Below are 26,079 nucleotides of genomic sequence, written 5' to 3'. Positions count from 1 at the left end.
AAAATTATGAGTTTTTGTGAAATATTTTAAAAAGATCACTGGGAAATTTATTTACTGTTCATTAAAAAAAATAACACGATAGAAATGTTTGCATCAAAAGTAAAACACTTTTTAAAGATTATTTAAAGACAAATATTTGGAAATCACAACCCCTTTTTTGATTCCAACAATTGAGTGAAATCAAAGGTGGTTGCAGCGTCATTTGGAAAATAAAATAGTGAAATTATCATAATTTGAGCTCAGTTTTTGAATGAAACGATATATTTTAACTGCACGGCATGTAAACTTTAGTAGCAATATTTGGTTCGAAGAGAAATTAAGAAGGGACCATTCAAATATTTCAAAAGAATGTTTTTCGAAATTTCGGAAATTGTTAATAAAAATAAGCTAACTGAAACCACCCTCCTATGCTTGTAAAAGAAAGTCCCCTCTCCCTACCACGTTTTTTGCTTTTACTTTGACTTTTGGAGTTTTTTAGAATTAAATTTAAATAAAAATGTAACTTTGCATTTAATCAAAATTTAAGCTTTAATACATATTAAAAATTTTGAATAAAATATTCTTTAGGAATATTCAGTGTTTTCCTCCGGCGATAAAAACTCCTTAACTTGACCTCTTAAAATCCTTAAAGAAATCGTTTACGAAACTTTATCTTATCCCGCATTTAATTTTTATTTCAAACATAAAATTTTTTATTAAATTTTTAAAGTTGAATATTTTTCCTCATTTCATTATATCTTTCTGTAATATGATTAAATTTAATAATCGAAAACTGTAAATAACTAAATAGTCTTTGTCCAACTATAATTTCTCCTTTAGAATCAAATTAAATAATATGTTTAAAAAAAAAAAAAAACTATCTTGCAAATTCCTTTCGGATAATTGTAATTGTTTGGTCAGCACATGAGGAAGGAAATTAAATGAGCCTTTATTCTTTCTTGGTTGTGTTAATTTCCATTATCAGATGTAAAAAATAATCGTATTTATGCTAACAAAAACACAAAAAACGTTCCTGAAAGCATTATATCTTGTATTTGTCAAATAAAGTAAATCAATTTTATCGAATTATTTCAAAGTGTTAACGAGATAAGCCACGACAAATGTCACACCCCACCGTGCAAAAAAAAAAAAAAAAAAAAAAAAAAAAAAATGCTTGCACGAATTGAAACTATACAAAAATATTTTTAGTACAATTCAAGTATTATTCTTTCAATTTCATCAGTTAACTATTCAATCTTTCTTTCAAATATTATTCTTCAAATATTTTCTCAATTTCGATAATATTTGATATTTTTTTTATGATAGATTTTAATACTCATTATTTATTTAACCTTTCTTCATTTTTTCAAATATTTTCACTTCGCATTTCTTTAATTCCAAATTAAAAGGACAATGTCACATTTACGACAAATAAAAAAACATATACAAGTAAGTAAAAATATATAAATGACTCACCACTTATAAAGTTCCAAATAAAACCTAATATCACTAAAATAGACATTCTGTAATCTAATTTGCACATTTTCAAACACCGAGATACATTGACATCCTTCAGTTTTTGTTTTGTAGTGAGATTTTCGAACACGTGGATGACTGCAAACCGCACACAAACTCAACCCAATTCGTCAAAATAATTATTTTTCGCGCGATCTGTGAATAAATACAAATAATATAAAAATCCCCGCTGCTTTGATTAAGAAGCGCAAACACAAATTTCAAGCACTAAATTAACTATTGCCATTTATCTCCAACAAAATTAACGATTTTAAACAACTTTCTTTCAGAATATTTATTTCACAGCTTGAAATGGAAACTAAACGACGTTGCGCGCTTAGGCAGACTTCTATCTCAGAAGTAACAAGGTTTTTTTCTCAATGCGGCCTTGATTAACCCTGTTTTGAGGCTCTTTTCTGCTCTCTTCTGATTGGATGAGAGAGTCATACGTCATCAGGTGTAGAACACTTTTGGAGGTATTTTATTTTGAAAAAAATTATCCACGAACCGGCTATGGATGAAGTTTCAGAATGTGCCTGTTTTGTCCGTTGTTATTTTACATGTATAGATTGCTGTGTGAGCATTGTGTTCACAATTCTTAATTTTATTAGAGCTTATCGCTTTAAAAAATATTCTATCCATCTTGAATTGACAAAGGAATATCTCGTAGATTTATCCGCTCTGAATTGTTTGAATTTGTGGAATCGAATACAAATTGTGATATGAAAAAATTTCGCTTATTTGGTGTTGACTAAATCTTTGCGATATATCTTAAAAAATGTTTTCAATTATCGGGTTTACATTATTGAAAAAATTATTCTCAAAGAATATCGTATTACAAAAAATGAATGGAAGAAAATTATCTATACTGATAAATATATATTGAATACGATAACGTCGCAAGTGTTATTTATATTAGTAAATATCGAATGCAGTGCATTAACGGCAAAGATAAATATCGAATGCGATACAATCGTGATCATTATTGGTAATGATAAATATCAAATACGATTATTTTGCTTGTATTATCGATAATGAAAAATATTGAATGTATTACAATCGGAATCATTGTTGAATACGATAATGACGCAAGTTTATATTAATAATGACAAATATCGAATGTGTTGCAAGCACGATCCTTATTGACAACTGTAAATATTGAATGCGACATAATCGACAGTGATAAATATCAAATGCGATAACATTTCGAGATTTTTTCAAAATAATATTTATAGAATATGATATTTGAATGTTTGTAAATTTCATTAAGGTAACGTAAATATTGATCGATGTGAAGTTAATGATAATTTGCTGAATTACAAAAATATCGGAATATATTGTAAAATATTTATATTTTCAAACAAAATATCGTGTTCCTGAAGTTTCTCTTTCGCCCAGAATACGATATATATCGACATATTGAGGAAGTGAAGTTTTGTAGAGATTTAGGTAATACGACTGGGCATTTCCTACAGGAAATAATACTTTCGAACAATTTGGCTTTAAAATGGATATTTTTAATGCTTTTCCTTCATTATGTTCGAAAAATATTAGAATTAGAACAATTTCATCATAACGTAAAGGATATGGGGAAAGTTATTCATGAAATGAGCCAAAAAGGAGAAAATGTTTACTAAAAGAACATTGCCTATAAAAAATATCCACAGTTTTCTTATGATCTAACTTGTCATTAAATTATTAATTTTTTTAATGGTTATGAAGTTTATTATTTTACAAAACCAAAGATAGGATCACCTGGTCTCAAACTTTGAAGAAGGCTGTGGCCCATTCTGGTCTGTCCAACCCCTGAAGAAGTCAGGTTGTTATTAAGTAAAATGTTCCCATAATTTTACTAATTCACAAACTGAAAAGCAACAGAAAGACCTTCTTAACATAAACCTAAAATTTATCTAAATTTAAATAGAAATATTTTCCAGGAGAAAGGAAGTATATAAAAACTATTATTGGGACTAAATAATAGTTTTTATATACTAATTAAACTATTGTTAGAATTTTTATACGTAAAAAGTACATAAAAATTCCGCATGGCAGTATAACGTCTGTGCTAAACACATTCGGTCAAGACGGGATTATTACAGTTTTATTATTATTATATTAATATGTCCGAATCATACAATTAGGGCAGAAAAAGTGCAAATCAGTGAATGAGGAGATTTGTGGAATCTTTTCATTCGTAGAATCGATTAAAAAAAAGATAATAGACATTCATCAAACAATTGAATGAACAAATTAGCAAATCCATAAATTGGAAAATGAAAAAATAAACAAATCGAAGAATTAATAAATGCAAGAATTAGTAAGTTGAAAAATCAGTTTTTGCCACGAATCAGATCAACAAGAAAAGAACGGGTTAACTTATCAGTGGAACAACAAATCGGCTATTCAGTGTGTTAAAGAATCCAAAACTGAACCAAAAAGTCAACGAATCTTGAAATCATTGAATAAATGAATCAGTGAATCAAAGAATCGGCGAAATCACGAACGAGCCAAAAATATAAAAAAAGCAGTTCAAAGATTCAATACAACAATATAATAGCAAATCGCAGAAACATCAAATAAAAGAATAAATTATTCATTTACATCGTGCTGATTCACGTAATCGTTATCTAACTGCTATCTCGTTGAAACATTAATTCGATGATTCAATGTTTACTGATTTGCTAATTCGCTCATTTATCGATTTGCTTGTCCAATCTATTCTACACTTAGAAATCACTATTAGGTGCAATTTAGTAACATGCGTGTATCCGTAATTCTCTAAAAATTTAAGTATATAGCCGAGGTATTTCATTTCAATACAAACTAGCCTTTCCAAACTTTCATAAAGCTATTCCCGCAACAACCATTTGTTGGCCTTGGGATTCGTGGAGGTTAAAGCTCCAAAATTTCAAGACTAATGAGCACCTGGCACCTTTTCGTTTATGAACGCGAAATTACAGTTACGAATGCTCCTAATCGTTACGTTTAAAAATGGATTTTGGTTATTTATAGTTGTATTTGTTACGGAAAAATTCATTTCACTAAATGAATCTTTTCCAGGATACTGAATATAATCCATATAATAATCTATGTCAATCATAAAATGATGAAAATCAAAGCGTAACAATACTCAAATTGTATGAAAAGAAATGCAAGTATGTGTTCCTCTGAGCTTATGGTAATGTAAGTTAACGTGTGTGGTAATAAATGTCATTATGCGAAAACATGTATAGAACTAATAATTCGAAAAAAATTTCGACTGTTATAAAATAAAATAATTATTATGAAAAAAAATTCGCATAGAATAATTAGGATTAATAGGAATTTTACGTTTGTGTGCAAAAATGTTTCTATTTGCTTAAAAAGATTGTTACAGGTATCAAAATACGCAAAAAGTGAGTTTAACATTAAGGGGTCCAAACTTTTGACTACCCCAGATTGCTGCTAGCTCAAATATTTGGAGGGTTAAAAATCCAAATCATCCCAATCCAATCATTGCGCCAAATCATTTTGTACCTTCTTAGTACAAAAATATATATTTGCACGGAGAAAGTAGGTTTATGTGTCTTGAATTGATTTTCTCAAATGTGTATGATGTTAAATTGTGTACGAAATTGTTCTCAATTGTGCATAATGTCATTTTATGTGCGTCATTGTTCTTAAATGTGCATGATGTCAAATTATGTATATCATTTTTAGCAAATATGCACAATTCCAACTTTTGTTCGACATTGTTTTAAACTGTGAATACTGACAAATTATGCTCGCCATTGTTCTCAACATATCAAATTATATCTCAATTCAAATATGTGTCAAATTATATTATCAATTCAACTATGTTTCAACAGTGTATAGTGTCACAGTTCATAAAAATAGCTTATTTCACCGGGGAACTTATTTTTTGTTGCATTTATACAAATGTTTGATCTCGTCAAGTTCGGGTGAGGGAATTTTAAATCTGTTATAAGTTTTGCTTCTAAAGCAACAGATTTTTTTTTTCTTAGTTTAGTTTTTGTCGAAATGTGCAAGTTTAAAAGCGTTATATATAACAGGGGGTCGCGTAAATGCTGCGACAAAGTTCAAGGGGAATTAGGGATGAAATTGCATAAAAACCTATACTTAGAAATGACGTCGTACGCGACTAGAGGCGCTTTCCTGTTACGACCTGTTCAGAAGCTAAGGGAGAAGCAGTTCATAATAGAAAAGTTGCCCAAGCGAAGTATGACTACTTTTCTGGACATGATGTATTGCAATTTTAACCCTGATGATGTGCCCTAACACCCCTAGAAGTGTGTCGCAACATTTACGCGAACCCTTTGTTATATATAACGTTTTTAAACTTGTATATTTTGAAAAAAGAATAACTTAAAAATATCATTTAAATAAACAGTAGCTTGGAGAGAAATACCGATGGTAGATTTGAAATCAGCAACATGAAATATCCAAAATCCGTTAAAAAATCTTATGCAACAGGAAAAAAAACGAAACAAAATTGTTCTTCGGTGTTATTTAAAAAAAAAAAAAAGAGCTTTTTTCGGAAATTTTTAAACTGGATTTTTTTAAGATTGCAGATAGTAACAAATTTACACGATATTCAAACTTGACGTGAAGCCTATTTTTAAAAGTGCCGTTAATTATGAAAAATAATCATAATTACCCTATTCTTTTATTAAACTACTTATTACTTCGAACCTCGCGTACTTTTCTGTAACACATCTTCAAAAGTTTTTTTTCCCTACCTTCGGGCCACCGTCAATTGATTAATGAAGTCTCCAAAAAAGTATGTTACACACTTCTAAAAAGAAAAAATAATTAAATAAACGGAGAGAGAAGTTGTGAGTGAAAAATTCTCTCTCTACTCCAATGACGACCAAAATGGTAACGCGACTACTTTTATTTTTTTTTCTCTCTCCTCATTTTAGTAGCGTTTCTTCCCTCTCATTGTTGATGGGTCTCTAGGGTTCCTTAAACACTCAAGTGGAATTTTCAGGAATAGAGGAAATGCATCTTCAGATATAAGAAGTTGTCCTCAGATGAAATAGATCAGATGTCCCACAACTATTTATCAAAAATCAAGTACGACATTACAGGCCCCACTTATAAATGGCCGGGTGTCCAGAAAATGACCAGCGATTCGAAAATTCTATCCATAAAATAATGAGGGAGAAAAATATACGTTTGCAGTGTTTTGCTTAAGAAACAGATATTTTTTTATCCCAAATTTCAAAATTAGTAGTGAAGTACACCAAGAGATGGCTCTGATAACTGACAAGGTTTTCTAAATAGCCATCTTTTGCAATAGAACAACATTGGGGTAAAATGAACAAACATTTGTGCAAATAATTCAATTAGAACCGTCTGACATGCAACTGAAAATATTGTTTAATAGTTTTACAGCCAGTAGTACCTTCTCTTGACGGATTTTGTTATTTATTTTAAAATTTTGGGAAACTAAAAAATTGCCTTCCTAATCAGAATATAATAAACCTAACATTTCTAACTTCTGTCTTTGATTTTTTCAATTCTTCTGTCATTTTTAGTATACCTGAAATAGTGTGTTTATTAATAATATTTAGAAGTTGGATTTCAAATATAGGTTCTTTAAAGATAATTTTAATGGAATAAAATCATGTGATTGAACATTTGCGGTGACACGAGTTCCATGATGACCAACTCCTTACGGTTCAGCAAAATTTCGCGTTTATGAAATTCATCAATCTCAAATGAAAAGTAGCAGATATTTCTATTTTATATGACATTTTAGGAAAATTATTATTACCAAAAAACATGGTGTTTATTAACTAGTTTTATTATAAGGATATCTCAGACAATTCCTTTACACCGATAAACTACAGTTTTGTATAAAAAGATTTCTAAAATTCTTCAAAATATGAAAATAAGTTTTTTTGTGATTTGAGAAAGTTTTTCGAAATAAATTTTGTCCCGGGACCCGTGAAACCTTAGTTCAGCCTTGGATGTAGTTGTCTTCTTCCTCCGCTGCACTGCAGCTTCTATGGGCTCAGCATAGACACACATCAAGAGGAGGGGTCAAGGCAGTGTAGTTACTCGGTCTTACCCCAAGAATCGAAGGTATTGAAAGGAACAGTGCTGCTATTAAACTATATCTTTATTGTTTGTTAGGATATAAATCTTTAGTAAACGTATAATAAGCTGGACTAAAAATAATTTTTATAACTGTAATGACAGACATGCTTTTATGACCTAAGAACATTTCTGAATTCTGACAGCATTAAACGGAACACCAAGTTGCTAATATATAAAAGTTTAATCAGGATAATTCTCACGTATGAATCTGAAACGTGGACTTTGTCGAAGGCTGATGAGAGAACTCTCACAATTTTTGAGAGGAAGATTCTCCGATCCATTTTTGGGGGCTTTTGTGATTATGGAGTTTGGAGAAGGAGAACTAACTCTGAACTTTGCAGGTTTTTCAAAGAAGCAGATATTCTGAAGTATCATAAGATCCAACGTATAAAATGAACCGGGCACACTTTAAGAATGATGATCGAACGACGAAAATAAATTCTTTCTGGCGAAGCCAATAGGAGTCAGAAGAACAGGCAGATCCAGATTGAGGAAAGAGGGATTGCCTCCAAAGTGACTTTGCCTTAATAAAGCCAGTGACTGGAGAAGGAAGGACTGATCTCATCTTCTTGAGAAAGCCAGGGCTCATCCAAGACTGTTGAGCTATTGATGATGATGATGTAATGACAGATAAATATGGATAACTTAAAAACAAGACAGTTGACATAGTAAAACAAACCGACCATAGTAAAACGTAGTATAACAAACGAATCTACACAGGCACCCAACAACAACACGCCAATAGGTTAGGTCTTTTTTCTTGCCTAGCAAAGTATAATTCAGAGATTGTCCGCTAGAAAACAGAACTAATTCGACACAATCGAGCGGTCTCACCACCCCACTACCTGGTCTTACCCGACTTTACCCTACACCTCACTGTAATCTTAAAAGTTCTGTGAGTATGCCTTCTAATTGATTAATACAGAGATTTCAAGTTACGACTCAAAAACATACTTTTTTTTTTCGAATAAACATATTTTTTTCCTTCTTTTTTATGAATTCAGATTTCAATTTTAAAATATAGAAGGGAACCGCAATTAGCAGAGTGCAGTTCCAATAGTTAAATCAGGAAAGCTGTCAAAAGTTTACACAGCTTAAGGTTAAATTTATTTTTTTGCGTATTTTGATAAATAAAAAAATAGAACACGTTTGAAGAGCTATGGGGAAGTAATATTTGAAGTTATAGTTTTGTAAACAAAAATCTGATTTTTCGGTAAAAGATTTTATTTTAGCCTTATTCCACTACTCAACATAGACTTTAAATTTCAGGTATCTTGGTAGATAAAAGTACTGAAGAACGGTATTTGAGTGTTATTGGAGTGGAAGAAGGGTCTAAGTGCATTCGGCAACAAGCAATTGACGATAGTATACCTAAGCCTCTCCTTTATAAACATATTAAAACACCAAAAGTGCAAACGGTTAGGCGCGAATGATTGAAATGAGTGTAACTGATTTACTACCCTACTATATCAGAAATTTTAACCCTATTTATAATATTAGAAATTAACGAAGAAGGAATAAAGTCAAAGCTCAATTTTACTTCTTATTTTCAATGCATAAACTTTAAAGCTTCTTCTAATTTAAGAATGATCGATGGTGAGGCATTTTAATTGCGGAATAATTTTGTAAAAATGATTTAATTTTTAACATTATAAATTTAAAAATTAATACATTATTAATATATTATTATACTATACATTAATTTTTAATATATAATTTAATAATAATAATTTTAAAAATTATTATTATTAAATTATAAGACAAAAAATTATTAAAAATTAGAATTATATTATTAAAATTTTATATTAATATTTTTTCTTCTCAACTATGACCTCTTCATGACCTATAAAAATATTCAAATGTATGTCAACGAAATTTTTATATTAATTTTAACGTGTTGTTTATTGACAGTATTAGAGTAAAATTCAGTTACATTTAATTTTAGAAAATACCAAACTTGAATGCTCTAAGTTTAGTAGTGTAAGTAAAAGCGCTAAACTTAAATGTTTTGAATTATAGTAATGCGCTTTTCGAACATCAGGAAGATTAAGATGATCGCTTTAGAAGCGAAATCATAAAATGTCTGTTTGTAAAACTACTCAGGTTGTTGAGAAAGTTAAAAAGATTACAAATTCATAATCTGCTTAGGAAAATGTTCTTTGGCGTGAAAGTTGACCGTATTTTTTCCCCCAGACAACCTTCGCGATCCACACCTCATTGCGCACCATCAAAAATTTTAAATCCTTTAATTGAGTTTGCAATTGAGATTAATTCAATCAAGGCTTTGTGAACTAAAAATAATGCGCAAGAAATTAACTTACTGTCGTAAACGTAAATGATGGTAAATGTGAACTCTAAGCTCAGAGAGAATAGTTGTATGATTATCGATTTAATTGCATTGATCTTAATTTTTCATCGAAAGAAATTGGTCAACTTTCAAACCTGTTTTTTAATTCGCGTTTGAGTTGTTTAATACTTTGTTTTTAAATTCTCATAGAAAAAGTCAGTTCATCAAAGGTCAAATCTCAAAAGGTGGACGAATAACACAGACCTAAACTTTAAGCTCTAGAATACAATTCAGTTTAAATTTAAATCAATAATTTTTATAAAAATGCAAATCATTAATAAATTTCATTAAGTTTCAGAGCCCACAGTTGACTTATCATAAAGACTCGGTTCCCAATAGTACACCGAAATCAAGCATCACCGGCTGCGGTTAGTAAGCGGGAGGAAGAACACTTTGATCTACTTGAGCAGGGACCGAGGTTGCGCGGTATCGGTCTTAATTAAACCGTTCTACAGTAAAGTGGTCGACTTCGCGAACGTGTCGCCGGACTTCCAAAGCGGAAGAACCATCCCCTCTGCAGAGGATTAAAATTGTAATGGCATGTCTTTGTATTATCCTCAGGGATGTTTCCCCATTATGCAGATCTAGGGAGGCGTAAATAAGGTATCTACCTCCCTATTTATTAAAGTTCTATTCATAAGTTACAGTTAAATACAAATCAATTTAAATTTATATCAATGAAATATTAAAAAAATTAGAGTAAGTTTATATTTCTTTTCAGCGAGAGTAATTAACATAAATTATTGCAAAATTTTAAACACTCTGAAAAAATATTTTTTTCTAACCAAAGGAGCTAAATTTGGCGATTTTTAAAACTAAAGCCAACAAAAAAAAAAAAAAAACAATGTTTTTTAAAAGGAAAAAAAATAGTATCCTGGTGTTTACAAATAAAAGTAAGAGTACTAAGTTTCAATGGGACTGTTACATATATCTGTTCTTAACATATATCTGCAATAAATAAGTTATATTTTATTATATGAAATATTTTTAAAAAGCAGCAATTTAGTGATTTGCTTTAAAAAGCAATCTACGAAACCATCCTATTATTTCAAGAGGAAATATATTAATGTAAGTACTTTAAACTTATTAATCCATTATTAAAATGATTCTTAAAGTATTTCCGTATGTTTTTTCTGTTTTTTTTTTTTTTTTTTTTTTAAAGAACGTAAAATATAGGATATAAGAAAACACGTTAATAGAATATAGGAAAACAAGTGAACTATAGGATTGTGCAAACCATGTAACATTCGCAACGCTGGTAGTTTTTTCCACAAATTTATTGTTAAAGATTATCTCATTTAAAAACTTATTATAGTGTTAATATTATTTAAGTCGAACAGTATGTTGCATAAGTAGTGAATGTTTAGTGTAGTGCATATAACATAAATATCAATATAATTCAGAATAAGCTGCTGTTAACAATGTTGTTCCCTACTTTTTGACCCAAATATAAATGAAGATTAAGTTTTCATTTAATTTTGTCACTTTGAACTTTTTTCCACAAGGAGGAATTTTTTGAAGTAGTATTTCTTAAAAATTAAGATTTTTCAGGAAAATATATCTTATTTCAGTCTCATTGAATTATACAACTTACATGATCATTTCGCAGATTTCAGTAGTAGATGGAGGTACAAAATAAAATTCTTTGAATACTTTTGGATAATTAGAAAGACAAAGGGAATTTGGCAGCAAATAGTCGACGAATGAAATCAGGAAACCTGTCTTTTGGCTGCAAATTAAAACGTCAAAACTGCAAACGCTATGACGCGAATAGTTTAAAAGAGTGAAGGAATTTATATATTTCTCAAATTGTTCTAATCTAATAGCAATTGTACTGCTGATAGTAGCCTGAAAACGATTGGAACTTGTCATGACATTAGACGCATAGATTCGTGAAGTTTTGAGCACTCTATTTAGTAGGATAGTGCTCGGAATTTTAGTTAACGATAAATCTACTGAGGCGATAAGTTCTGCTTGTATCGGTCAAGAATTTGAATTTTTAATTTGGTACAAAATTCCAAATGGCATTTGAATCCTCTCACTTAGACAAACAATTGTAGCAATTTTGATTGATTACTTTTTAACGTTCATGTGACAATAAGTTCTGATTATGTAGCAGTTAGGAATCGTATTAAACTAACATTGGCTTAAACACCGTGCTAAGAGTTAGATATTTGACTACTCTAGCTAATTGGAAAATGGTCGGAACTTCGGTTGCAAAATTTTACTTTCACATATACAAAAGCAATTCAGTAACAATGTAACAACAAAAGTATCGACTGATATTTAAAACATTTTCTTTTTTATAACTTTCTCTCAAATCGTTTTGCGTGATATTCCTAAATGTTGATAAAAATGGTGGTTTAATTAACTATAAACCTAGAAACTAAAAGTTGAACTACAATGGAAAAGTACATTAGACGTTCATAAATGATTTTATGAAAAATACATGAATGGTAGAGTAAATATCAACCGCCTTATTTTCGAACAAGTGAAAATCAGTGGGCCACATCGAAGTGATGCCACTGGGCGTGACTAAATTGTGTCAAAAACCTCACGCAGAGCTATCACAGTTCGTTCTTCCGGAATGGCAGCACTACCCTTGAATTTCAATTCAAGGTGAGATTCGAATATTCAAAAAAAAGTGTGTTGACCTCAATATTTTCTTTTTCAAATTATTCGAAGAAAGTTATGTGAAAAAAATGAGAGCATTATTTGAAAAAATTAAGTCTATTATGCCTTTAACTGGAACTCAATAGTTCAATTTCGGACTCATCGATTGTAATAAATTAATCAGAAGCTATAAATTCAGCAATAATCAATCTATACTTTTTGTTATATTCACAATTTTATCTATACATATAATAAAATAAAAGAATTGTGCCTGTATGCACTCAACATGAAGTTTAATGAGTACAAATGTAAACAAATTACGAAACCCGAATTTTTTAAAATTATATTTTTAATACAGAGACATTTAAATGATGAAATTTTCTTATCGGTTTAGAGGAAACCATTGTTTTAAAATAAACTATAAACGATTCAGTTTAGTCAAACATTTTAAAGATATCAATGATGATGTTTGCTAGCTTATAGCTCTAATTAAAAACTTTGTTTATTGCGCGTTTTGTAATACTTAATTATTTTTTATTCGTAGTGTCAGGTTATCTGAATGTTCAAAGTGATCATGGTAGCATAGGTGGACTACATTAACAAATTATTATTTCTAAGGTTATCTAAAATCACGTGTTTATTTTGTTTTTTATAGTTATGCGTTAAAAACGTGTTACCTTAAAACAAAATAATTTAAAAACGACGGTAATTGAAATTTTAAAAAAAAGTTTTGAAATAAAAATCAAAATTAATGGGAAATAGTAATAATTCGTTGAAAATAATTGTAAAACAACGCTAATATTATAACTGATGCCAATGATAATTAATTTTGGGGATAGTTATTAATTAAAGCAAAATAATGAGTAATGCAATAAAGGTAAAATTAATGGAGAAATGTTACTAATTCGTTTAAAAGAGAGTAAAAAATCAGAAAACTATTATTGAAGTCGATGGGGCTTCATTAATTTTGGTAGTAGGTACTAATTAAATTTTAAAAAAAGTATCAAGTTTCTGCTACCGAGTTCTAGCAGTTTTGACGCTTTTTAATTTTTTTTTTAATTTCATTTTATTATAAGCATTGCACAGCCGACTCATTTTCGAGTTCAGCACCATCAATGTTCAGCACTGTAACTTTTTAATTTAGATCCCAACTCAGAAGACAAGAGAACTCCTGAATCAAGCATTCGGACAAACTAGCCTTCGCTGAGGACTTTTATGATGGAACCAAACCGTATTTCAGCTACCCCTTCTCCCCCATGGAGAGGAAAATCACGAAAACCATAACTCGGCTGTCCCGAACTAAAGGCAGAAGGATCCTAACTCATGATTCGTCAACCACTGAGATTGTTTTACGTCAGCATTGTGGTCGGTTCGGAAAAGTAGATTTCGGATCGACCAGCCATCGCTGGGATACAAACCTGCGTCTTCTCCCTACACTCTACCCCATGATTCACCCCGGCCCACGTTTTTCAAATTGTAAATTGAGGGATAAAAGTTAGAAAGTATATAAATTATCGAAAAATTCCAAAGACAAATCACATTTTCCCCAAATTACAAAATCAATAAAACTCATAAATTCCCCCCCCCCCCAAAAAAAAACATCGCGAAATTCGGCAGATTTGTTTAATCGGGATTGGGCAGTAACTTTTTCGAATTAATAGTATTATAAATTTCAATCCATAAATCCAGATACAATCGCTGAACAACCATAAATAAAATGTTTCTGGCGTGTCAGACATTCTTCAAAGCAGCATTCATATCTAAGATATTTTCTATCTTATTTAATGCTCCAATGGCTCCAAACCTTTTAAAAAAGCTTTCAAGAGTTTAAAGGTAGGTGCTTATCTTCTTCTTTTTAAGATTTATACTTTCACCGCAATTGAAGTTTTTGTATGGATAATCATCTTTTTTTTTTTCTCGATATACATTGTACGCTTGCATTATTTATGGATTATTATTTAAGGCTCAACTGAAATGTTACCGTGAATGATTGAAATCATTAGTAGAAGGTCGACTTTCACCGGTGAATGTCAACAATCACATAATCGCTTTGGTGAATGTCCGAAATATTTGTCATATCCGATTTGATGCTAATTTATTCGATGATATTATTATATTCATTCAATATTTTAATATCTGCTGAAGACAGATTAGGAGAAACATTAGTGCTCAGTTGTAGTTCATTTACGTAGCACTAGAGCTGCACAATGGGCTATTGGCGACGGTCTGGGAAACATCGCTGAGGATGATCCGAAGACATGCCATCATAATTTTGAGCCTCAGCAGAGGGGATGACACCCCCGCTTCGATAGCCCAACGACCTACACGTGAAGTCGAGCACTTTACGGTAGAACAGTTTAACGAGGACCTATACCGCACTCCCTCTGTCACTAAGCAGAATGAGCCAAGTGATCACCCACCCGCACACTGACCCCAGCCAGTAATGCTGTCAACATTCACCGGAGGAAGTCAACAATCACTCATTTCGGTCCTTCACAGTAACATATCCTTAAAATAGGAATATTAATAATTCAGATTTCTGAACATTTTTAGCAAAAATATTGATATTCGTTTTTGATTTGTTAGCTAATGCTGCGCAGTTTTTAAGAATGAAACATTATTCTTTTATAATGTCCATGGATTTAGGTGTTAGAGAGCTGATTTCGATCCTGGTGGTTGACAAAACAACCGGTAACAATAAATTTGAGCTATTTTAAAAACGTGTGTCTATGCTTTATAATTTTCACTAATTTATCTGACTTTATTCATGCTCCTTACATAACTTTTTAATTTGTTTTAAAATTTTCATAATTATTTACAATTAATAAGTTGTCTCAATATTATAAAAAAAATGATTTACTATAATATACATATTTTAAGAAAAATTAAACATAAATTAGAAATAACGTTTTCCAAATAATAAAATTCACAAATTTCCGATTTCCAAATTATAAATACAATTTATATGGTAAATATTAAATACAAATTCTCCCAATCATATATACAAAAAGTTTTCATAATCATTTACAATTAATAAGCTACTCCAATTAATATCATAAAAAGAGATTAACGTAATATTAATATATGCAACACTTTTTCTTGCCATGTCAGTGGTTAAATTCGACTCTATATTAATATATTCAAAGATTTAGTTTACCCATTTTTAACTACATGAGAAACGCCATATTGTTTGCTCCGTTCAAAACAAAGTTTGGAACGAGGAGAGCAAGTGACGTCGTTGATGACGTAGGAATAACCCTGTCTATTGCGATTGCAGGTCTTGGGATCATCCTCAGGGATTGTTTCCCAGACCATCGCCAATTGCCCATTGTGCAGCTCCAGTTGCGACGTAAACCAGCCACAACATCGATGAGTTTTTTTTTTAGACATACATAGCTTAAAATGCGCGTGTTTAGAAAATCGATATAGGCACGTTTAAAAACCATGAATATGCACGTGACATAGACCGTGAACATAGCTCAAACTGTGCGTTTAAGAAAATAGACATAGCTTGAAACGCGTGTTTGAAAAAAAATTGGCATAGTCCACACTGCGTGTTTAAGAAAATTTATATAGTTTGAAATCGCGTTTGAAAATATGTTCAAAATCAGGAGGGAAAAAGACGTACTACTGAGAATAAATTTTGATTTAAATCTTCACGCTCTAGGATTCCATCTAAATGGTTGGAGGGGGTATCCTCAAATATGCCAATTAATTAGTGCAACTCAAAAACGTACTTTCTCTAAATAAACATAAATTTTTTCTGGGGATTTGGATTTCTGCTTTTAAAATAAAGGGGGTCACTGCCATCTGGAAATAGGGTCCCAATAGTTTGGTCAGGAGAGCAGTCCAAGGCTTGGACCCCTTAATGTTATTGTTACTTTTTACGTTTTTCAAAAAATATGTTGAGAATTTTTTAGTCGAATTGAAAAATTTAGCTAACAATTATACAATTTATTTATCCAAAGATAATTACATGCAAAACACAACTTTTAGTAAATTTTTATTATTTTATTAAATAGTAGTTGGAAAATTTTTGAAATGTAGGGCTTACATAATCTTAAAGAATGAAATTTTAAGAGGCAAAATGCGGAATTTGAGCGAAATCAGTCGAATAATTCCTGCGAAATCGAATTTTAAAAATATGACTTTTTAAGAATTTGATAAAATATATAGCGTCTTGGAATAAGAGGAATTAGAACCAGTACATCTTAGTACACAAAATTTGTTATAAGGCTTATGCAGTCGTCTACATTTTCTCCTAAACTCAATTGCTTAAAAATAAAGGTAGCCTGAAAGTTCATAGTAGTTGTGAGATAATTATTACTTGAAACAAACACTTCATTTAAAGTGTAGTCCTGAAAACTTTCATTTAGAATGATCATCTTCAGTTAGAATGGATACCCCCGCAGGTTATCCAATTAATTGAAAGAGAGGAGGAAAGTGTAGTATCATCTGTAATTGGCCACTTCCTCGTTTCCTTCAATGTCATCTCTTCGAAAGAGAGAAAGAAAAACAACCTCAAGAGAATTAAACAGCATAAATTTGCAAAAAATAATTAAACGCGTTTGCAAATTTTTACCACTCTTTTTATTATTAAATATTTGGATGTTTAATGATTACTTGCTGAGCATAAATGTAGCACTAATGGTGGAATTCGAAATTTTGCCGTAAAGTCAATGAACCCTACTGTTAAATCTCATGAAAAAACATAAGATTTAAGAATATTTTTTTGTTTTTAGTAGTTTTCGTCCATGGAAAAATTTTAACAAATTGGCTGTTTTTTTTTTTTTGTATTAAAAATGGTTATTTATGAAATCCAATTTGACGGCTATTTTTATAGAACAATTTATTAAATTTCTCTATATATGAAAAAAAAAGTTTCTGAAGGAGTTATAATAAAGTCTAGAAGTTATTAAATTTCATATTATAGGAAAACTGAGCAGACCAATGCAATCTTAAATGGATGGCGGTTGGCTACCAGGGGTTGACAAACGATACTGAAAGAGGTGCAAACCCAACTGGTATATTTTTTTTATATAAAGTAAATTATTTCGCATTACCTTTTTTTTTAATTATATTATGAACGATAAAATAAAATATATATCATATTATTACCGATATTTTCATTAGTTGTTTATTATTATGTTATCTTTTCAATAGTTTGTGTCAACTGCAAAATCAATTTTTATGAGGAAATATTAAATAAAATAAAAAGTGTAGTTTGTGAAATACATGCAAAAATCCTTAGTGGCTGTGGATCGGGGGTAGAAGAAGTGATTTATGTGTTACACTAAGAACTTTTATATAAGAAGAAGTGTGAAGTGAGAAGCGTAAGTAGTTCAGGGGTTCAGCGAGCGAAAACGAGCTGGAGGTGGAGTTGCTAGTGTTTTAAATATTCATTAATTTTAAAATAATTTTTTTTTTTTTTTTTTACCCGCAAGATTCTTTTTATTCAAGTTCATAGCCTTGCAATTTAAGGCTCTCCTTATAATGTCCTTCGTATAAGTTTTATTTTTCTTCATTCTGTCAATTCTAAGACCCATATCTTCATGGTTCTGAAAATAATAATAAAAAATTATTTTTAATGGTGGCCTTAATTACTGAGAATTTATAAAATATGAAGAATATTTGAAAACGATATTTATGGCTCTAGTTAAAAGTTATTGAGTAAAAAATTCCCCAGCACTATAAGTTCTCTATTATTGTTGTTGTTGTTTCGGATGTCACTTGCCACACGTGCAAGCCTGCTCGGTGAAACCGAGCAATTTACAAGTAAACACCCATGATTACGGAGACAAGATAAAACACTCTTTCCTTTACGGATTTATGGAAGAGTTATGGTAGTTCAAAAAAAAAAAATAGTTATAATATGGATTATTTTTATTACTTTTTTTACGATTTTTGAGACTTCGATGCAAGTTGAAATTTGGATTCTTTTTTTCTCAGTGTAGAGAGGAAAATCCAAAAAATGTCTCGCATTGATCTTGATGACGCTGAAGACTACACAATGGAATGATTGTATGTACAACATACAACCATTCGGGGGAAGAGGAAAAAAAACAGACCACCCTGAATGGATTTTATATCCATCGTTGAACAGCCGACCCAATTTCAGGTTTACGACTACTAATGTTCAACTCCGTAGCCTTGTCATTTTGAACCCAATCCAAAAGACAAGGAAACTCCTGGATCAGTACCCCCAAGAGGTATTGATTTGTTATGGAGGACATGGAGGACATTTTCGACTCGACAGATTTAACGTGCTTCAGTCACCATTTACTACACTTCGGAAGGCGGGGGATCGAACCCACGAATTATTGGACATGGATCCAGTGCCCTACTATCCCGGCCCACCCTCAATGGATTATAGAATTTTAAAAATGCGACTTTTCAAAATATAATTTATCTGGAATTGTCGGGCTGATTTCTCTCAAATTTGCCAAGTAAAATTATATTCTTTAAAATTTATACTTTGCAATTCACATTTTTTTCGAATATTATTGAATAAATATAATTACAATAAATATTAACTAAAAGTTGTTTTTTGCATGGATATATCTTTGGATAAACGAATTTTACAATAAGTGCACAAATTCTTCAATTCGCTTAAAACATTTTCGAGATAGAGCGAAATACGTAAGAAGTAAAATTAACATTATAGACCTAAACTCTTTCTCTTCATTCTAAACTTTTTCTCTACATTCTCTTGTCCAAACTATTGCAAAACTTTGGACCGCTCTCCTGACAAAATTATTAGGACCATATTTCCCGAATTGCTGCTACCCTCTATATTTTTAGGGTCAGAAATCTGAATCTATCGGGAGAAGGTCTATTTATTTAGAGAAAATATGTTTTTGTTTCTGATTTCGAAACTTAAAATATCGTCTGCCATAATTACTTAGCATACTAGAGATCACCCCATCAAAACGTTAAGATTGAGTCCTAGAACGGGAAGATTCGATCATTAAATCAAAAGTAATTAAGGAAGGTCCATTTTTCTTTCGTACTCAAGCTCTACAACCTAAGCACATTAAATTACCACGACCAGTGTATCCTAAAATTTAAAAACAAAAAATGCTGAAGGAAAGCCAATAACTATAGTGATTAAGTTTTTTCCCAATAATTTAAAAGTATAAAGCAAAGACAAGAATTCATTGTATTTAATCGTTTTTTTTCCCTCACATTTCTTTGATTAAATATGACCATTTTAGTATTTGATACTGTTGCCTGGATTAAGACTTCGATTTGATGAGCCATCGAATCATTATATTTTAATTTAAGCAGTCCTCATTTTATATTTATACTCAAATTCGATAAAAGAGAAAATACTCTGTCATTATTTTACTTTTATTTTCCAAAGCAGAAATTAGCTCAACAAGCCTTATTCAGTGTATAACTGCCACAACGGCAACTTTTGTCTGAATTTTTTGCAACGTACGAGACTGTTACAAAATTCTAGTATTAGAAACAGTCGTGAACTTACAATCAAACGGAAAGGAAAAAAACCTTATTCATAAAATCGAAACCCTTGTCATGAAATACTAAACGAATTAGTAAAAATTAGGGACGGAGAAAAGTCTTAAATTGGAAATCAATGAACTAAAAACCCAGAGGAAGAAGACCCAGAACAGACATTGTTAAATAATGTAACAAAAGATCTAACCATAATGAAAATTGCATACTGAAAATTCAAGAAAAGAATGATTAGAATAACATTCATCAGGAAGCCAAGGCCCACTGTGGGTTGTATAGCGGCATGAAAGAAGGTAAATATTCTAGTCCTGAATAAATTTTCTAAAATTACATTTATTTTCTGAACATGCACTAAAAAACTGAACACCCTGAATAACTTTTGATCTAATAATCGGATTTTTACATACTAAGACAATTGTTAGGTCAGGAGAACGGTCGAGAGTTTGGATCCTTTTAAACAATTTTACTTTTCGCATATTTCACCATAACTCGAGAACTTTTTAAACGAATCGTAATATTTTCGGTCACAATTTCAAAATTCTTTCATTCAAAGATTCCACTCAAAAAAAAATTTTTTTTTATAATTATTAATTATTTTATTTAATAATAGTCAGAAAAATTTTTAATTGTGAGGTATTTAAATTTTGAGATCATTTTAAAAACTGTTCACTTTAAATAGAAATATGCGAAATTTGAATGAAATCGGTCTAAGAGTTTCTGAATTATAAAATTTTAAAAAAGTCGTTGTTTTAAAGTATTGCAAGAACATCCCAACCAGTTGATTGCATCAGTTTTTTTCAATAATCAATAATAGCTTATGATTTATTTTTTTAAAAATAAGAAAATCAAACTAATTTTCATAGTCTTCGGTGAAAGAAGAAAATGAGTGTTAAAATATTCTAGATTGTAATAGCTTCATTACTTCCTTTAAGTTTGAACATGGATAAACAAAACTTTTGTAATCTTAAGAGTATTGATATTGGCATAAAACTCTGGCCCACTAACCTTACTGTTTTTAGAAGGCCAAAATCACAAAACAATATGGAAAATAAGCTGAAGAGTTGCGTTTTTTTTTAATTCTTTTATTTACTTTGGCTCTTTTTTTTCCAGGTTGTGTATCCAGATGTCGCAAAAAAAAACTATTATTCTACAAATTTTTTTGTTCTTGAAATACTTTCTTAGACAGACGGATTTTAGAAGTGCATTATGGGTACAAAGACATCGCGTGCATAGTAGTCGGATGGTAACCTGATTTGCAAATTTTATTGTGACTTCTTATTGTGTTTTTAACATAAACCTCTTGAAAAAGAAAATGATGAGTCTTTAAAATGTGCCAAAATTTATGGATTGCGTGGTAGGGTGGCCTGAATCTCAGTTTTAATTTATACACTTCCAGCAAAAGTGTGAGAATTAAACTATTTTAAATATCTAAGCTGTTCCGTTTGTTGTCGAGTTATTTGATTAATCCGAATTAAAATAATAGCTTTGCGTATATTTTTTTTTTAAAAATCTGAAAAGCTCCACTCCCCTACTCCCGTGATTCCTCCTCTCTCTATGTTGCCCCCCCCCCCCTCTTAAAAAATCTATATTTTCCGAAAAAACAAATAACGTTTTGTAAGTAAAAATTTAAATATTACAATTTCGTGTTAGAACATTTTGTTAATATGTGTTAATCGGCACTAAATGAATTGTTACCCTGATTTGAAAAATAAATTGTACCCTAACAGAAAAATAACTTGGGCCCTCGTTGGACCGAGATTCACGAATCTTAGCTCAATAAGCATTCAAAGGGCCGTTATTTTCCGATATAGGACCTATATAGAATTGTCCGTTTGATTCACCCCATATTTTACAGTCACTTTATAACCAATATCGGCCCTATATAGAATTGTCCGATTCATCCGATATTTCGTATTCATTATTCAGCCAATATAGGCCATATATTGGCCCCATGAAGGCCGATATTGGCCCTATATAAAACCAATATTAAAAATTCTAGACATTCCAATATGGGTCCATCGGTGCATGTTCATATAGAATCCATATTGAGCTAATTTTGTACCCAATTGGGGACTAGGTAAAATTGTTTCTAGGATACTTGTAAAAAATAAATGAATAAAAACTTAGGAAATAAGATCGGATTCTCTATGAGAGAAAATAAATGAGAAGTAATTTTAATAGTTAACGAAACTTTTATATTATTATAACAAAAAACTGTTTTTTATCTTGCAAAAACTAAGCTCCCTCAATTTTGTTTTATTATGACTCTAGCTGGAGCTTATAAAATAAAGATCACGAACAGGAAAAGTATTATTTTTTTAAGACGATAAATAGACATTATTAAAGGCAACAAAAAAAGTGTGTAAAGATTCGCTAGAAAAAAAACTTAAAATTTCAATAACTTTTGAACAGATTCGAATAATTTCAAAAAAATACTCGCAATCAGTTCACAAATAAAAATGGAATTTTCAGTGCTCCAAATTTCAACTCTGTATTTGGATTCCTGTGAATTGCTAAAAATCCTGCATAGGATATTTTTTATCCAGAAGTACAACAATAAATAATGCTCAAACTAATTATTCATTTAGATTGATAGGTTGTGGAGATTAAAACTAAATATTACATTTTATAAATTGTGTTTAAGCGTAAAGGCATTTTTCTCTTTTTTAAAAGATCTATTTTTTTTCTTCATTATCCCACATAATACGTTCGACCAATACGTTAACTCCGCCCCGAATGACAGCTATGTTTGAATTTTATATAGCCGCAAAGGATTAAATTCGAAAATGTTTTAAATTCTTTCACACAATTGTCTTTTTTTAAGGTTCTTTGTCTCATTTTAAATTGTTATTAAAAAAGAAAGGCTTTTATAAATATAAGGTATATATAAAAGGCAAGGCATATACAAATATTGACAACTATCAGAATGACAACTATGTTTGAATTTAACACAGCTGGAAAGGATTAAATTTAAAAATTCTAAAATGTTTTCAAATACTATCACAAAATCGTCTGCTTTTAAGGTTTTTTTGTCTTATTTTAAATAGTTATTTTTTTAAAAAAAAATAAGGCATTTATAAAGGCATATACAAATATAAGGCATATATAAAAGACAAGGCATATTCAAATATTAACGACGACTAGAATGACAACTATATTTATATTTTATACAGCAGTAAAGGATTAAATTTAAAAATGTGAATTTTTTTTTCAAACGCTATCACAAAATCGTCTGCTTTTAAGGTTCTTTGTCTCCCTTTAAATTGTTATTTAAAAGAACATGGCATACATAATAAACACCTTTTCAATGATAAATAGTTAGAAATAATTTATAAGATGTTACCATACTTAAAAGCAAGTTTAAACATATTCCACCCCTCAAAAAAAGTGGGGGGAAATAAATAAAATAAATGCAAAGTTTTCTTATACTTTGACATTAAAAGAAAGCAACTTTTAAAAAAAAATGCAATTTTTTTCTTCTTCAAATAGATGAAGCAAAGACACTAAACGTAGTGGCATTAAAAAAAATGAGCTAGCATATGAGCCTCATTACCTCAAACCAGAATATAAGGACATGAAGTGAAGACACTAAAAATAGATAACAACTGCGGAACGAAATATTTTCATATGAGGGAAAAGGAACTTATTTTTGTACATTTTCTTTTAAAAGCATTTGACAACATGGAATCTATATCAAAACTTAAAATAAAACAAATTGTTGAAGCTTGTTCCATGGGCTGAGATATGGGTAATACTACCCTAAAGCATTCCTTCAAAAAACATCTTTTTCACAATAATCGTCGTGTTTACCTTGCTTAGAAACTGTATGATAGTCATAAACTATTCCTATGACTTAAGTGTAAATGTGGATGACAAGGAGATTTTTTTCCATCCCTCTATTTTTGATACATATTTTCTTAAAACTTTTTTTGGAGTAGGCAATTATTTAAAATTAATTTCTCATTCCCTGAAGGTTTTTAATAAATTAAATGTTAATGAAACTTGCAATTTAAAAAAAAATTATCAAACTTATAGCCTATAGCTTACAAAAGTTGAGGATATTTTTATAATCTTTTATTTCATCCTCGTGTTGGCCTTCTTTAAAATTTCCCTATTTGTTTTTCGACTGGACAAAAGCTTATAGCCCGTACTTATGTAATTGCCTGCAAACAGCACAAACCTGTATCACACAAGCCAACAAAAATATGCATCATACCAATAAATGAATTAAATTTTAAATAATTTATAAAATAAGCCTTTAAAATTATTTGTAGCTTCATATGAGTTTTAAAATAAATCACTGCGAAAAATACCAATTATTTTAAAATTACATACATAAATTGATTTCTTATTGTAAATTCTATTTATTTTAGGTTTGCTCTAATAAAAAAATTCAATTAATGCTTTCCCATATTTAATTTTAAAAAAATTGTTTAAAGCTTCATAGCAAAATAAACTACTAGATATAGTAGATTAGATACATAGTTTACTGGTTCACATATATTTTACATAGTTTAAACTGAGACACACAGTTCACTTGCTTAGTTTATTCCCTAAACCTTGTCAACTATCTAAGCATTCCATTCTTACGAGCGATTTTTTTACGCAAATAAATTGCGATAATTGAAAAATTGAAACTAATGATAATGCGTATTATTTTACATTGTAGGTCTAAACAGTTATTAGATGTAGGCAATTTTGGATTTATCACTTGAAATTATTTTTCCATAATTTATTCTAATTGCCAGAGAAATATATTAGTATAGTCTGGCCATCTTAAGACAAGCCCCTCCCCGACCCCCCCTCCCCTAAAAGCAACCTGAAAGAGTGATCTTCTTTTGATTGCCAAACAATATACTGAGATTACGAGATGATAAATTATTTTACTGCATCGGTTTATATTTACATAAAATACTCTAAGCCTATTTTGTAAATATGTGACTTTTTATAAAAACTTTTAATTCTGATACCTCGACCGTAATATTTAGAAGAGGTACCTAAGTCAATTATTGGAGAGAAAATATATCGGAAATCCCCATTTCTTAAACACGTTTCTGAATTCAAACCTAATTTTAGATGCATGCAATTGGAGACTAATTTAACTTATGGGAAACTTATTACGGTTAGTGGAAAGCTTATTACGGTACCTGATTTTCTACAACAAATGGTAATTGCTTCATTTCGTTACAAAGCGTAAATTCGTTATTTTTATCCTTTTTAAATTTCTAATTGAAAACAAGTGAGGAAAAAAATGAATTTCAATCCAATAAAAAAAAAAAGCGAACAGGTGGGCAAACACAAAGTGGAAAGTCGTCCAAAAAAAAGAAAGAAAATAATTACAAGCTCGTAAGCTTTGGAATGGAAGACTCATAAAAAATAAACATGTAGGATAGCTATAAATTGAGTGCAAAAAATTCCGCGTTTTTTTTTTCTCGAACTCTTACAAATTTACGTGGAAAATAAAGAGAGATTTTAAACGAGTGCTAATTCTTTTTTCTTCTTTTTTTCCAGTAACGTTTTTGATACGGTCTGATAAGAAATAATTTAATTAATCTCAATTTGAAAGAATGAGCAATTCATATGGAATCCAATGTTCTGGCTTCCTTTATTTCATTTGCACTTGAATAAAAGTTTATTTTCTTTCCTTCTTTTTTGTCATTTTTATTTTTAAGCTTTTATCGCCATTTGGCGTGAAATAGAGAACTAACTCCAAATTTTTTAACAAATAAACTTTTAATGCAATGAACACGGTCTCAAAAATCAGTCATTAAAGGATTCGCTGGATTCCAAACTAATTTCATGCATTGTTTTTGTTGTTTCTAATGCCACTTGCCAAATACCAGCAGGCCTTCTTGGAGAAACCAAGCGAAGTTTAAGCAAAGGGTGGGTTATTTTTTGTTTTTCAGTGACGCCCAATATGACCAAGAATATGACTTAAACCACGCGCACGTCACAGCCCGTTTATAGGGCGGTCCATTCATGCATCCATTTATTCATCTGAAGATCGTAATTTCAACCTGAAATAGAGAACGATCCATCTCCAA

General features: G+C 30.4%; 1 protein-coding gene across 1 annotated transcript in view; it reads right to left on the bottom strand.

The window, feature by feature from the left end:
* Window positions 1-1,876, bottom strand: part of Rsod (superoxide dismutase family protein Rsod) — a 79,981-nt gene extending 78,105 nt beyond the window's left edge. The window contains exon 1 of the mRNA XM_043056129.3: window positions 1,456-1,876. Within this exon, the coding sequence (XP_042912063.2) occupies window positions 1,456-1,522 (67 nt within the window). The 5' untranslated portion in view covers window positions 1,523-1,876. The remainder of the gene's footprint in view (window positions 1-1,455) is intronic.
* Between the last annotated feature and the right edge of the window lie 24,203 nt (window positions 1,877-26,079).

This window comes from Parasteatoda tepidariorum, chromosome 2 (genome assembly GCF_982258835.1).
Source record: "Parasteatoda tepidariorum strain Cologne lab strain chromosome 2, Ptep-v5.0, whole genome shotgun sequence".
Lineage (NCBI taxonomy): Eukaryota > Metazoa > Arthropoda > Arachnida > Araneae > Theridiidae > Parasteatoda > Parasteatoda tepidariorum.
Note: the sequence above shows the minus strand (reverse complement) of the source record. Positions and strands in the feature narration are given on the sequence as shown.